At 54.7% G+C, this 14,751-nt stretch overlaps 2 protein-coding genes across 2 annotated transcripts in view; both read left to right on the forward strand.

Moving 5' to 3' along the window:
* The first annotated feature begins 1,908 nt into the window (after positions 1 to 1,908).
* On the forward strand, positions 1,909 to 10,680 carry GRWD1 (glutamate-rich WD repeat containing 1). The gene is made up of 8 exons (XM_005879482.2): positions 1,909 to 1,995; positions 2,082 to 2,283; positions 2,489 to 2,606; positions 2,792 to 2,951; positions 5,448 to 5,661; positions 5,793 to 5,935; positions 6,298 to 6,495; positions 7,444 to 10,680. The coding sequence occupies exons 2-8, from the start codon at positions 2,097 to 2,099 to the stop codon at positions 7,759 to 7,761; spliced, it is 1,338 nt and encodes a 445-aa protein (XP_005879544.1). The 5' UTR covers positions 1,909 to 1,995; positions 2,082 to 2,096; the 3' UTR covers positions 7,762 to 10,680.
* Positions 8,406 to 14,751, forward strand: part of KCNJ14 (potassium channel, inwardly rectifying subfamily J, member 14) — a 16,896-nt gene continuing 10,550 nt past the window's right edge. The window contains exons 1-3 of the mRNA XM_005879587.2: positions 8,406 to 8,560; positions 8,882 to 9,013; positions 10,229 to 10,265. Of these exons, the coding sequence (XP_005879649.1) occupies positions 8,406 to 8,560; positions 8,882 to 9,013; positions 10,229 to 10,265 (324 nt within the window). The remainder of the gene's footprint in view (positions 8,561 to 8,881; positions 9,014 to 10,228; positions 10,266 to 14,751) is intronic.

Raw genomic sequence — 14,751 nt, forward strand, 5'->3', positions numbered from 1 at the left:
GGGGCACGCGCAGCGGAGAGGACCTGCGTGGGATGGGAAAGAGAAAGGTGGCGCTGGTCGGACCCGCCTGGAGCAGCGTCCTGTGCCCCTTCGTTTTCGGGGCACCGTGAGCCGGAGGGGATTTGGTCCCCGGAATCTCATCCCGTTGGAGGGGGGGGGGCGGAGGTCTCGGAGCCCACTGGACATTTCGTTTTTAACCTTCCATCCATTGGGACTCAAAACTGTGAGACGCATTCGCCAAACTGTGACCCTCCTAGACCTTGGCCCCGCCATACAGAAACCCCTGACCCCAGACTGTGACTTCCGACCCCTACCAATGGTCATCCGACCCCAGACTGTGACCTCTGACCCGAAACTGTGACCCGAACCCCAGACTGTGCCCCGACCAGACTGTGACCCTTGACGTCAAACCGGGACACCCCCCCTCCTCCTTTTCCACCCCGGGTCACATTTCCCTATTTTGACTTAGGACACACCCCCAACGGAAGCCCCGCCCCCCAGCGTTGATCCCACCCTTTAGGGGCCAAAACCTCCCACCCAGCCGCACCTCACTACCTACCCCAGGTGCCACCAAACACACCCTCTCCAAATCTCACCCTTATCTGTGACCCTTCAGTGATGACCCAGCAGACCCCCCAAAGCCTCCTCTTCCCAGATCTCCAGCCGGGCCTGGAGCGGGGTTGTGGAGGGGAGGGTCTGGGAGTCCACACTCACCACCCACCTTCCTCCCCTCTCTCCTGGTCCACCTTGCAGTGTTTGGAATAAACCATGTTTTTATGCCTCCTCAGTCCAAGTGTGAGCTCCGTGTCTGTCTCGTATCCCCCCACCCCCATCCCCCAGCACCAGCACCCTCAAACCTGTGAAGGAAACAAACTGAGAGAAGTCCCACCGAAAGAAGGGGCAGAAAGAGAATTAGAGCGAGAGCCGAGACCCTGGAGGGAGGCGGGAGACCAAGACCCAGGAAGAGGAGGTGAAAAAAGACCCTGAGAAGGGAAGGGCTGAGAAGGGGCAGGGGTGGACAGAGACCTGGAGATATGGGGGACAGAGAACTCAGGAAAGATCCAGGATCAAGCCATTTCAGGATCAAGTCTAGGGTCCCATTCCTAGGGCTACGGTCAACGAGGCGTGCAAGATTCTTAATATCCTGTCCATGCAAGCGAGGAGCGTGTCTAATACATTTCAGCCAATCCACGTATCTTGAATGGCGTTAATCTCACTAAGGAGAATCTATTTCTAACATTTCATTATGCCAATTAGCCAAACCTCTGCTGCTGATGGGCGATAAGGAGAAGCACTTGTAACAGCTGCCTCCGGAGGGTGGACTTTCTGATTAAGTGCTCGCTGACCATAGCTGCGACGTGAAGTCCTTGGTTAGGCACTTGACTGCCCCGAGAGGGTAGATTCAACCGACTAACTCACGCGTAATATCATCCTGCTTACATTAAGCATTTTGAAATAAATTAAAGCCATCATCACAAGGAGGGGAGAAGAAACCGGCTTTATGGGTCTTCAGAGAACAGAAACCCACACTCCTTGTCAGTAAGAGCTCTTATTTGCATACATGAATAATCATCTGAGCGAAAAGAAAGCTCTGGGAATCAAAGGTGGAAAAATGGAGTGGAGGCTCTGAACTCCGAGTCTAGTAACATAATTAAAGCATAGTGATTAATCACAAAAACAATATGTAATTATATATGTGTTTTCCGATGGTCTTAGGCGACCCCTGTGAAAGGGTCGTTGGACCCCTCAAAGGGGTCGCGACCCACAGGTTGAGAACCGCTAGTGGATGGGGGGGGGCACAGGCCTCCCAGAGAACTACAATTCCCAGGAGGCCTTGCGACGGCTCCGCGGAAGAGCGCCTCAAAGTCATGCGGGGCTGGTGGTCTCCCCGTATCCACCACCCGCCTCCAGGGCTAAACCAGGGCGCCGTTACCTTGTTCTCCTTCTCCCTCTCCCCACCGCCCTCTCTAATTGGTGAACTGGAGAGTTTCCAAGGTAACGGCGCCGCCTGGCGGATCTTCGAAAGGGTGGGGGCGGGGAAAGCGCAAACCGGAAGTGACGCTCTCCCCTCGCGCCGACAGCTAGAGGTTTCGAGGATGGCGGCGCGCAAGGGTCGGCGGCGCACGTGTGAAACCGAGGAGCCCATGGAGGCCGAGTCCCGCAACGCTGAGTCCGAGGGCCCGGCCCAGGTCTATCTGCCCGGCCGGGGACCGCCGCTGAGCGAAGGAGAGGAGCTGGTCATGGACGAGGAGGCCTACGTGCTGTACCACCGAGCGCAGACCGGTGGGTGGGCACCCAGACCCCTGGCCCCCGGGGAAGGAGGGAGCTGGAATCCTGGGTCCCGGACCCAGGTCCTGAGCCTTTAACTTACTAGTAAGAGGCGCTCTGAAAGGGAAGACTGGGGTCCTGAGAGGGGTGGCGTCACACTGCAGGGCGCTGAGATCCCGCCGTCCCATCATGGCTTTCCAACCGCTCCTTCCCTCCCCAGGCGCCCCCTGTCTCAGCTTTGACATCGTCCGGGACCACCTGGGGGACAATCGCTCCGAGCTTCCTCTGACACTTTACCTGTGTGCTGGGACCCAGGCGGAGAGCGCCCAGAGCAACAGGTGAGTGGGACCTGAGGCTTGCCCAGGAGTCCAAGTCCCCAGCCTCTTCCTGGCTCAGAGTCCAGGAGTCAGCCTCCAGCTCCCCTTCCCCAGGGACCCAGGAGGCAGGGCTTCCGGCTTCGGCCTCCCTCAGACCCAAAAGTTGGGGTGTCCCCGCGCCTCAGTCACATCCCACTTTCCCCCAGATTGATGATGCTTCGGATGCACAATCTGCACGGGACCAAGCTCCCACCCTCAGAGGGCAGCGATGAAGAGGACGAGGAAGATGAAGAGGATGAAGAAGATCGGAAGCCTCAGCTGGAGCTGGCCATGGTGCCCCACTACGGCGGCATCAACCGAGTCCGGGTAAGTGCAGCCTACGCAGTCTGCTCTTCGTCTCTGGAGCACGCCCCTACTCTCACGTCTGTGCCTGCACCTCAGCTTTTGGGACAGCATCGGGCACATAATTTTATGTGTTAGTTTACATATGTCTTAGCTATTCTGAATTGTCGCTGGGTGCTGTGGAGTGGGTTTCTTTTTTAAAAAAATTTTATTTTATTGTTTAAAGTATTACAGATAGTAGTACATATGTCTCCTTCCCGCTCCCCCACCCCATTGACCTTCCCCTGTGGTTATGTTTATATGCATGCATACAAGTCCTTCAGTTGATCTCTTATCCACGCCCCCCCCCAACACTCCCCAGCCTTCCCGCTGTAATTTGACAGCCTATTCCATGCTTCTCTGCCTCTGTATCTATCTTTTTGTTCATCAGGTTATATTTTTTTTTTATTTTTATGTTTTGTGAAATGGTGAGAGTTGCAAAACTTGCCTGGTGTAAGGATCGCGTAGAATAACGTACAATTCTTTCTGTAACTGAAATACAGTTCTTTCAGGTGCTTAGAAACAGCACCTGGCTGTAATGTGAGTGTATGTGTTTTCTGTTATTTTTCAGGAACTGTCCTGAGGTTACTCTTGTGGTTTAGGGTTATAGCATCTTCTGATCAGGGTGATGTGTGAGTTAAATGAGGTGACATATAAGCAGCACTTGGAGCAGTGCTGGGCCGGTGGTTCTTGCTGTGCGTTTCCATTGAAGTGTTAACGTGTTTTAGGTAGTGTTTTGGGCTCTAGGGATTTAACAGGGAGCAAAAGGTCTCTGGCTGCTTGGAGCTTATATGCTGCTGGAGAAAGGGACCAGAACAAAATAAGGAGATGTGTACTATGTCAAGGTGCTAAGTGTTGTAGAGAAAAAAATAAAGTCAGGTAAGGGTGTAGGGCAGGGGTGGGCAAACTTTTTGACTCGAGGGCCACAATGGGTTCTTAAACTGGACCGGAGGGCCGGAACAAAAGCATGGATGGAGTGTTTGTGTGAACTAATATAAATTCAAAGTATACATCATTACATAAAAGGGTATTTTTTTTTTTTTTTTTTTTTTTAGTTTTATTCATTTCAAACGGGCCGTAGTTTGCCCACGGCTGGTGGAGGGTGTTCCTGTGTGGGTTGCTATTTTAAATAGTGTGGCCTGGGAAGTATTCACTGATAAGGAGCCGTTTATACAGAGACCCACAGGAAGTGAGGGAGTGAGCCAAGGGTGTGTGGGAAAAGGTTTGCAGGCAAGGAAAACACGTGCACAGGCCTGGGGTGGACTTGGCATGTTGGAGGAGTTTTTTGAGAGACGCTGGGGAGACCAGTGTGCTTAGAGCAGAATGAGCAAGGGATGCAGCGACAAGATTCGGGGTGTGGGCCCAGATGAGACAGATTGTTAGGGCCTTGTAGCCCATTGTAAGGACTTGGCTTTACTTGGGGAGACGTTGGAAGCCATGGGAGAGTTTGGAGCACAGGAAAGGTGGGATCTGACTTGTGTTTTAATTCCTCTACCTGCTCTGTTGAGAAGAGGCTGCAGGAAGGCAAGGGCAGCGGACAGTCCTGTAGGGGCTGTAGTTTGGGAGAAGGATGACGTCAGTAGCAACGTGAGAGACAACAATAGAGGTGGTGAGAAGGGATGAATGTGGTGCTTCCCCCCGCCCCACCCCCCTGCAGTTCTCACCTGGGGATAGTTTTCCATTGATTTTTAGGGAGAGATAAGAGAGAGGGAGACAGAGAGAAACATCGATGTGAGAGAAACACATCCATTGGTTGCCTCCTGCATGAGCCCTGACCAGGGCCCGGGCCGGGGAGGAGCCTGCAACCAAGGTAGGTGCCCTTGACCGGAATCAAACCCGGGACCCTTTGGTCCGCCGGCCGATGCTCTATCCACTGAGCCAAACCTGCAGGGCGAAGTGGTGCATTTTTACTGGAATCAGCATAGGTGTCGGGTTGAGGAAGAGACAAGTTGAAAAAAGGTCCTGCAGTTTGGGGAGGAGTAGTTTGCAGTCAGTGATTAGGAGCTTGGCTTTGATTGCGTGAAGTTTGAATGGTCAGTGTGATGTGAGTCTGGAGTTCAAGGAGGAGGTCGGAGGTAGATGCTGCTGGAAACCCGGAGGCTGAACGGGACCTCCTTTGAGCAAACGTACTGAGGCCTGAGGCCTGTGACTCTCCCGCATTGAGAGGGTAGCAGAGACCAGCAGAGACCAGGAGTCTGATGAGGGCTGGTGGGGATTACAGCCTTGATTCCCAGGAGTCTTGAAGTTTTGTTCTCCCACCACCACCTCTACCGCAGGGTGGGGAGTTGTCCCAGGTACCAAGCTGGTCTTGCAGACTGTGGTCCTTTCCTGCAAAGGATTCTGGGGGTCGTTGTCCCAGCCCTGGGGGTGGGGGGGTCTGAGGAACTGCCGTCCTAGTTCTCAGGGATGCTAGAAGCTGTGGTCACCAACCTGAGCCTCCTGCCCCTTCCAGCTCACCTCCCCTTCCTTCTCCCCCCACAGGTGTCTTGGCTGGGCGAGGAGCCGGTGGCTGGGGTGTGGTCAGAGAAGGGCCAGGTGGAGGTGTTTGCGCTGCGGCGGCTTCTGCAGGTGGTCGATGACCCCCAGGCCCTGGCCGCCTTCCTCCGGGACGAGCAGGCTCGCGTGAAGCCTATCTTCGCCTTCGCTGGCCATATGGGCGAGGGCTTTGCCCTGGACTGGTCCCCCCGTGTGCCCGGTGAGTCCCTGGGGTATGCACTTGGTCCTGGGGTGCCAGGGGGAGCAGGGTCGGCAGCAGGGGTGGGTGCTGACTCCAGGGAGGGGACTGCACTGGGCCAGCTGGGACCAGGTCGTTTCCCGACTCCCCAGGGCGCCTGCTGACCGGTGACTGTCAGAAGAACATCCACCTCTGGACGCCCACGGACGGCGGCTCCTGGCATGTAGACCAGCGGCCATTCGTGGGCCACACACGCTCCGTGGAGGACTTGCAGTGGTCCCCGACCGAGGACACGGTGAGGCGGGGCTGGGGCTGGATTCCTGGGTCTTGGGTTTTTTTTAATATATCTTTTTATTGATATCAGAGGGGGAGGGAGATAGAAACATCAGATGAGAGAGAATCATTGATCGGCTGCCTCCTACACACCCGCTACTGGGGACCCAGCCCACAACCCAGGCCTGTGCCCTGCCTGGGAATCGAACCAGTGACCTCTTGGTTCCTGGGTCAACAGTCCACCAACTGAGCCATACCAGCGGGGCTGGATTCCTGGGTCTTAAAGGAGGAGGGGCTGGGGCAGGTCCTAGTGAGGGGCCCACAACTAGTACCTGGTCTCGGGTGGGGTGCAGGGAGCCCCGGTCGCTCAGACTCCTCTTCCAGGTATTCGGCTCCTGCTCAGCTGACGCCTCCATTCGCATCTGGGACATCCGGGCCGCCCCCAGCAAGGCCTGCATGCTCACCACTGCCGCCGCCCACGATGGGGACGTCAACGTCATCAACTGGAGCCGCCGGGAGCCCTTCCTGCTCAGCGGTGGGGATGACGGGGCCCTCAAGGTGTGGGACCTGCGGCAGTTCAAGGTACGCTCCCAGCTGGGCGCCTGGAGAAGCCCCTGTTCCCTCAGCCACTGGGATTTGTGGGTTTGCCCTCTGACGTGGTCTTCGACGCCAGAGCTGGGAGCGCCCTTTCACTGGGCCCAGCCCCTTCGGGCGACAGAAGAGGGAGCGGGCTCAGCAGGAGGATGGCTTGTGGCTGATGTGGAAGCACCGTTCTACCAGCCAGAGAGCTGACAGGAGACGGAAGAGGCAAAGACCTCCGGAGCCCAGCTCCCTCGCTGCAGGAGAGGAGACAGGCATAGAAAGGCCAGGAGCAGATGTGACATATGGTCCAGCTACGTGCCGATTGTAGCGCCGATTGTAGCGCCGATTGTCGCACTGAGAGGGCTTCTGGGCAGGAAGCATTGCTGTGTCTGGGATCCCTCTGAGCAAAGCCCTCACTCCACAGGGCTCTGCGCCTTCCCGGGGCCACCGGGTCCTAGTCTGTTTTCCCTGCCGGTGTAATGGGTTCTCTAGCATCACCCCTGGGAAGTTTCTAGAAAAGGATTCCAGCCCCAAGGCAGGTGCATGGCCACGTCACATGGCCGAGCTGATTGGGACTTTGGAGACCCTTCTCCAAGTCAGCCCCTTTGTGTAGGAAAAGCAGCTTCTTGCTTCTTTGCGTCTGCTGCTCCTGGGGCCTGGGAGCCCTGCTTCCGCCCCTTTAAGGCCATAGGACCATGGGGAGGACACCCCCTTCCTGGGAGGGGCTTCTGGGCAGGTGAAAGCAGGGTTCCCAGCAGCCCCTGGGACGTAGGCCATTGTTACCAGCTGTACCTCCCCCTCTGTCCCTTTCAGAGAATCCGGGCTTGTGGGGGCTCAAGGGTGGAGCCCTGGTTGAACCCCGAGGCTGGAGAGGGTTGGGGCTCTGCCTGGAGTACCCCAGGACTCCGGCTGAGGTGCTCAAAGCCCCTGCCTCCTGTTTCCCCACAGTCTGGCTCCCCAGTGGCCACTTTCAAGCAGCACGTGGCCCCCGTGACCTCCGTCGAGTGGCACCCCCAGGACAGTGGGGTCTTCGCAGCCTCGGGTGCAGACAACCAGATCACACAGTGGGACCTGGCGGTGGAGCGGGACCCCGAGGCGGGCGACGCGGAGACCGACCCCGGGCTGGCGGACCTCCCCCAGCAGCTGCTGTTTGTGCACCAGGGCGAGACCGATCTGAAGGAGCTGCACTGGCACCCGCAGTGCCCCGGGGTCCTGGTCAGCACCGCCCTGTCCGGCTTCACCGTCTTCCGCACCATCAGCGTCTGAGCGCGGCCTGGGAGCTGACGTTGAGGTTGGTTTCCTGGAAGGGCCTCGTTCAGATCTGCGGACCGGCCCTCCTCCAAAGAAGGACTTCGCTCGGCCCATTGGCCCCCAGGATGGATTCTGCTTGACTTACTGTTCTTTAAAGGAACTTGGTTTGGTCTGAGGACTCCTCCAGCGAAGGACTTGGTTTGATCCATGGCGCTCTGAGACAGCGTTGCCAGCCTGCCGGACCTCGCGGAGCACCAGGAGCACCACCGGTTGGCGACCACTGCTCTCAAACCCCTGGGTTTGGCTCCAGCGGCCCCACCCACCCAGAGACGTGGTTCAGCCCAGTGACTCACCCCCACCCTTCAGGGGACGCTGTTGGCCCATTTCGAAGGTGGGCCTGGGGTGGCCCCAATTACTAGGGATATTTTGTCAGCTGAGGCCCTTGGCTTGACCCTTTGACCTCAGGGAACTCAAGTGCTTTGCAATGACTGGACCGAGTTTGAGGGGTGGGTCTCCCCCGGAGGATTAGGTTTTGCCAGGACTCCCCAGTGAGGGCTGCGTGGGCTTTCTCCCCTCCTCTGTGCTGAAGGCAGGCACTGTGGAGGGAGGAAAGTCGGGGGGGGGGTCCTAAGAGCCAATAAAGGACGGGAATAGGCCTGATGTATGAGACTCATCCTCCTGGCCGCTTCCCTGAGAGAAAACGGGGAGGAGCAGGAATCTGGCAGCTGCTCCAGCCTTCACCCCATTGGGTGCACCCCCAGTCTGCCTTCCCTACATTTGATTCCATCCGGGACTCCCTCCGGGTCTCCGGGGGGTATCTCACCTGTGACCCCCAACTTTTTAAGGCTTTGTCTCAGGGAGAACCAGGCCCCCCCCATTTCTCCTTCAGTCACTGTCTCCTTTATCCTCACCTCACCCCTTTTGTTCCCTCATCCATGTCCCCATCTTTGCTGCATTTGTGTCCCTGTCTTCCCATGTCTCCTGGCCCCCAGGCTCTGTCCCTGCCCCCTCCTGTGTCTCTGCCACCTCTCCAGCTTGCCTGGGCTGCAGCCCAGCCGCCTGCCTGGCTGTCCTCCCTGGCTCCCCCTCTGCGGCTCTGAGCTGGCCCCACCCCCTGTCCCCCCCCTCGGGCCAGGCCTCTGATCCGCCTGTGGACACAGAGGTTGGGCATCCGGCACAAGGCCCCTGGGGCTAAGGACAGACCGCAGCCATCGGCACCCACCAAGGAGCCCCCCGTGGAGGGCATGGGGGTGGGCCGCCCCACCAGGTATGTGCTCCATGCAGAGGTCTGGGCCGGGGTCCCGGGGCTGAGGGCCACCCCACCTCCTCCCACTCCCCTGCTTGCTTTGGCATCTGCTCCAGCATCTCCCCACTCCCCATCCATCCTTGCTGTCCCCCCTCCCCCTCGGAGAGGTCCAGTCTTACCCTGGGTGACGGTCCAGCCCCAGAACAATTGCTCCCTTCAAGTTTGGTGCCTCTGACTGACCCCATTGGCATTTTGTGCTTTTTTTCATGTCCCCCCCCCCACCCCACCCCCCGCGTCCTCCATCTCAACGGAGCCTCTTTCTTGCCCCGTCTCTGTGTCTTCCGTTGGTCTCTGCCTTCCATCTCCCATCTTGCCCTTTCCTAAGACACGATCTCCATGACTTTCCCAATTGCTCCTCATCTGCCTGTGTTGCTGTTCTCTCTCCCCGTGCCTCTGTCCCCCACCCATCTCCCCATTGTCCGTCTGCTTCCCTCTGAATCTCTGTCCCTCTCCCTCTGGGTCCCTGTCACTCTGTCTGTCCCTCTCTCTGTCCCTATGCCCTTCCCTCTGGGTCTCTCTCCACCACCCCCCATCTCGGTTCTCTCTCTCAGGCTCCCTCTCTTCCTGCTCATCTCCGATCCTGTACCCTTGTCTTTGCCCAGGCTCTGCCCCCACACTCCCTCCTGTCATTCTCTGCCCCCCAGCCTGCTCCCCAGACCCCACGGGGAGTGAGGGTGGGGGAAATACTGGGCTCTCGGGGAAGAGTGTGCGAGTGTTTCTTTGGGGAGGAAGGGAGGGAGGTTGGGCCTGGGGCGGAGCCTCTTGGCCTCAGATTAGGCAGTGACTTTGACTGAAGTTAAGGCACCTTAAGCCCCCTGTCTCCTTTATATGGAAACATTAAGCTGCTCTCCTGGGGCAGGTCAGGAGGGGGGCAGGGAGGACTTGAGGCTCTGGAGCCTTTCCCTCGGGCCTGCTCTTGCGGGGCAGGGGGTCGCCCTGAGTTTGAGTAGCATCCACCCATGGGAGCTGGGCCATGGGTGCAGACAGGAGGGGAAGCCCCTGCCCCGTCTGCTCTGGGAAACGGACACGGTCGTGTCGGCCTTGGGCTGAGTGTGGGCCTCAATTTACTTGGGAGGCCGAGTCCTGGGTTGGAAAGGCTCAGAACCCAAACTGGCACCCACCTTCACACTACCTGGTCCGGCCGGGTCTCAGCCTGTTCCCCACCCTGTGGCCCAGAGCAGTGACCCTGACCTCCCAGCATCCTGAACAGAAGGTGAGCGGTGGGGTCCGGTGGAGCCCAGTGGGTGGGCGGGGACATCCAAGGAGCTCATCCTGCGGCCCAGCACATGGCAGGTGCTCAGACCCGCCTATGATAAGGGGTCCGTGCTCTGAGGCTCCGGCTTCGGCACCCAAGGGCCCAGGTGGGAGGGACCTGAGCCAAGGGACGGAACAAGGGCTGTTGCCTGAGAAAAGCAAAGTCCCCAGGGTTGTGGGTAGAGACAGGTGAGTGGGTGTGAGGAGGCCCCGGCTGGGGTGGGTGCTGGGTCAGTGGGAGGCCAGTTTGCCTGCCCCGACCCTGTCATCTGTGGCACACAGTACATAGTGGGGACTTCCAGGCAGGGGAGGACTACAAATGTCTAGGTCAGAACTTGGATCCTGACCTTAACCAGGGGTCCTCAAACTTTTTAAACAGGGGGCCCTGGATCCTGACCTTAAACTGCCTCTTCAGGGACTAGCCTCAGTTTCCCGTTTTTGGCAAACCATCTCTTCACAGCCAGAGTAATGATGGGTGAAAGCGGAGTTGGGATACAGCCTGGGCGCTGGACACAGCCAGGCCCAGGGCACCCACCTGAGCCTCCGCTCTGCCTGGAATGGGTGAAGTGAAGCCCGGGTGCAGGGCTGTCCAGGTGGTCACGGGCAGCAGGTGCAGAGCCGGAGGCCCGGGGGAGGGAGGAGGAGAACCCTTTGGTATTGAACTTGACATTGACTGACAGCCCTCTCTTCAAACTGAGTGCCCCCAGTCCCGCCCGGAAGCCCGTCAGGATCCCAGAGCCTGGCACAGGGGCACATCATATGCATGTGCTTGGTACATGCTGATGGAACCGATCTGCCAAATATTTCACCCCTGGTCCATAGAGGTCCCTGCCACCAGCGTGCCAGATGTTACCCTGCAGCTGCTGGAGGGTGATGAGGTCGGCAGGTCCGTGCCCAGCCCCTTCCCCCCTCCTCTCCACACTGTCTAGCTCAGCGGTTCTCAACCTGTGGGTCGCGACCCCTTTGGCGGTCGAACGACCCTTTCACAGGGGTCGCCTAAGACCATCCTGCATATCAGATATTTACAACACGATTCATTACAGTAGCAACATGACAGTGATGAAGTAGCAACGAAAACAATTTTATGGTTGGGTCACAACATGAGGAACTGTATTTAAAGGGCCAGAAGGTTGAGAACCACTGGTCTAGCTGATGAGATTCTCTCCATTTCACAGATGAGGAAACAGGCTCAGAAAGGGATGTGACTCACCACCAGTCCTCCAGCTAGTAACTGGCAGAGCTGGATTTATTCAAAAGCCCAAGGTCTTTCTTCTGGATCCTCCTTCCTTTCAAGGCGGTGGGTTTTTATGCCCATCCCACTGATGAGTAAACGGAGGCTCCAGGAAAGGAAGTCAGTTGTCTCAGGGCACATAGTGGGTCAGCAACTGAGCCAGGATTGGCCCCTGGGTCTATATGACTAGAAGCCCTTCCTGACCTTGACGAAGAAGCCCAGTTTCCCCATTTTACAGCTGAGGAAACTGAGGCTCACAAAGACTTGCCCGAGGTCTGAGAGTTGGGGGGAGCCTGGGTTTGTTTTGTGTGTGTGTGTGTTTTTGTAACAGCTTCATTGAATATATAATCACGTACCATACAACTCACACATTAAAGTGTACAATTCCAGGGTTTTTAGTACATTCACAGAGTTGTGTAATCATTACCACAATCGATTTTAGAACATTTAAAAATATATATTTTTATTGATTTAAAAGGAGAGAAACATCAATGATGAGAGAGAATCATTGATTGGCTGCCTCCTGCACGCCCCCCACTGGGGATTGAGCCTGCAACCCGGGCATGTGCCCTGACCAGAATCAAACCTGGGACCCTTCAGTCTGCAGGCCAATGCTCTATCCACTGAGCCAAACCAGCCAGGGTCAATTTTAGAACATTTTTATCTCCCCAATAAGAAACGCCATGTCCTCTGGCTATTACTGCCCAATCCTTCCATCTTTACAATCCTAGGCGTGACTAGACTACTTTCTCAATTTGCCCATTCTGGACATTTCATGTAAATGCAAGTATAAAATATGTGGTCTTACCCTAATCCAGCGGTTCTCAACCTGTGGGTCGCGACCCCTTTGGGGGTCGAACGACCCTTTCACAGGGGTCGCCTAAGACCATCGGAAAACACATATATAATTACATATTGTTTTTGTGATTAATCACTATGCTTTAATTATGTTCAATTTGTAACAATGAAAATACATCCTGCATATCAGATATTTACATTACGATTCATAACAGTAGCAAAATTACAGTTATGAAGTAGCAACAAAAATAACTTTATGGTTGGGTGTCACCACAACATGAGGAACTGTATTAAAGGGTCGCGGCATGAGGAAGGTTGAGAACCACTGCCTTAAAGGAACAACACAGTGACAGAGAATCTGGGAGGAGGTCCTCCACCTGGCTTCTGCTGCTTGTGCTTCCTTTCCAGGAAGAGTGAGGGCGTGGTGCCTAGTGGGTTAGACAGTTTAAAGGGCCAGAGTAGGAGGGACTCCCTGGGACAATGAACAATCCCAGTGTAAGGTCAAGGGCATGTACCTAGGTTGCAGGCTCAATGCCCAGCAGGGGACGTGCAGGAGGCAGCCAATCAATGATTCTTTTCATTGATGTTTCCCTCTCTCAAATCAATAAAAAAAACTTATAAAAAATATATAGCCCTAGCCGGCTTGGCTCAGTAGATAGAGCAGGGGTCCTCAAACTTTTTAAACAGGGGGCCAGTTCACTGTCCCTCAGACTGTTGGAGGGCCGGACTATAGTTTAAAAAAAACCGGACTACAGTTTAAAAAAAAAACTATGAACAAATTCCTATGCACACTGCACATGTCTTATTTTGAAGTAAAAAAACAAAACGGGAACAATTACAGTATTTGTATTTGCATGTGGCCCGCGGGCCGTAGTTTGAAGACCCCTGGGATAGAGCGTCGGCCTGTGGACTGAAGGGTCCCAGGTTCGATTCCGGCCAAGGGCACATGCCTGGGTTGCAGGCTCCATCCTCAGTGTGGGGTGTGCAGGAGGCAGCCAATCAATGATTCTCTCTCATCATTGATGTTTCTGTCTCTCTCCTCCCTTCCTCTCTGAAATCAATAAAGAAATATATTAAAAAATATATATATGGTCTTTCGTGATTGGCTTTTTTCACTTAACATAATGTTTTCAAGTTTCAACCATGTTGTAGCGTGTGTCTACTTTTATTTTTTTTCACTACTGGGTAGTATGTATTCCGTTGTGTGGAACTACCACATTTTATTATCCACTTATCAACTGGTGGCCATTTGGGTAGTTTCCAGCTTTTGTCTCTAGTGAATAGTGCTGCTATGACATTTGTGTACAAGTGTTGTGTGGACACTTTTTTATTTCTCTTGGGAAATACCTAGGAGTAGAGTTGCTGGATCATATGGCAACTCTATGTTTAATCATTTAAGGAACTGCTGGACGCTTGAGGGTGCCAATTTCTCCCCATCCTTTTCAACACGTATTTTCTGGGTTTTTTGTATGGTTTATTATTACAGCCATCCTAAGCAGGTGTGAAGTGGTATCTCATTGTGATTTTCATTAGCGTCCCTGAGGGCTGATACCAATATTTTCCTGTGTTTATTGGCTGTTTGTCTAACTTTTTTGGAGAAATGTCTATTCAGATCCTTTGCCCATTTTAAAATTGGATTGTCTTGTTATTATTGAGTTGTAAAGACTCTTTATATATGTTTGGATACAAATTTCTTAGATGTATGATTTGCAACTATTTTCTCCCATTAGTGAGTTCTCTTTCACCTTGTTAGTGTCATTTGAAGCACAAAAATATTTACTTTGATGAAGTTCAATTTATTTATTTTTTTCCCTTTTGTTGCTTGCGCTTTCTGAGCTCGTTTTTTTTTTTTGTTTGTTTTGTTTTGTTTTAATCCTCACCCTGAAGCACAAAAATATTTACTTTGATGAAGTTCAATTTATGTTTTTCCCTTTTGTTGCTTGCGCTTTCTGAGCTTGTTTTTTTTGTTTGTTTTGTTTTGTTTTAATCCTCACCTGAGAATATATTTTTATTGATTTGAGAGAGAGAGAGGGAGGGGGAGGGGGGAAGGAAGAGGGAGGAGGAGAGAGAGGGAGAGGGAGAGAACCATTGATGGTTGCCTCCCACATGCACCCCCACCGGGGATCGAACCAGCAACCTGGGCTTGTACCCTGACTGGGAATCAAACCCGAGACCTTTGGGTGGAGGGGAGGGTGCTCCAACCGACTGAGCCACCCGGCCAGGGCCTGAGCTTGTGTTTGAACCATAGGGACCTCAGCGCTGCAGCTCATCTCCCCACGCTGACTCCCTGCCGAGAGCCAGGGACCACTTAGTGCAGCGGTTCTCAACCTGTGGGTCGCGATCTCTTTGGCGGTCGAAGGACCCTTTCACAGGGGTCGCCTAAGACCATCGGAAAACACATATATAATTACATAAT

Source organism: Myotis brandtii, unplaced genomic scaffold (genome assembly GCF_000412655.1).
Source record: "Myotis brandtii unplaced genomic scaffold, ASM41265v1 scaffold601, whole genome shotgun sequence".
Taxonomy (NCBI): Eukaryota; Metazoa; Chordata; class Mammalia; order Chiroptera; family Vespertilionidae; genus Myotis; species Myotis brandtii.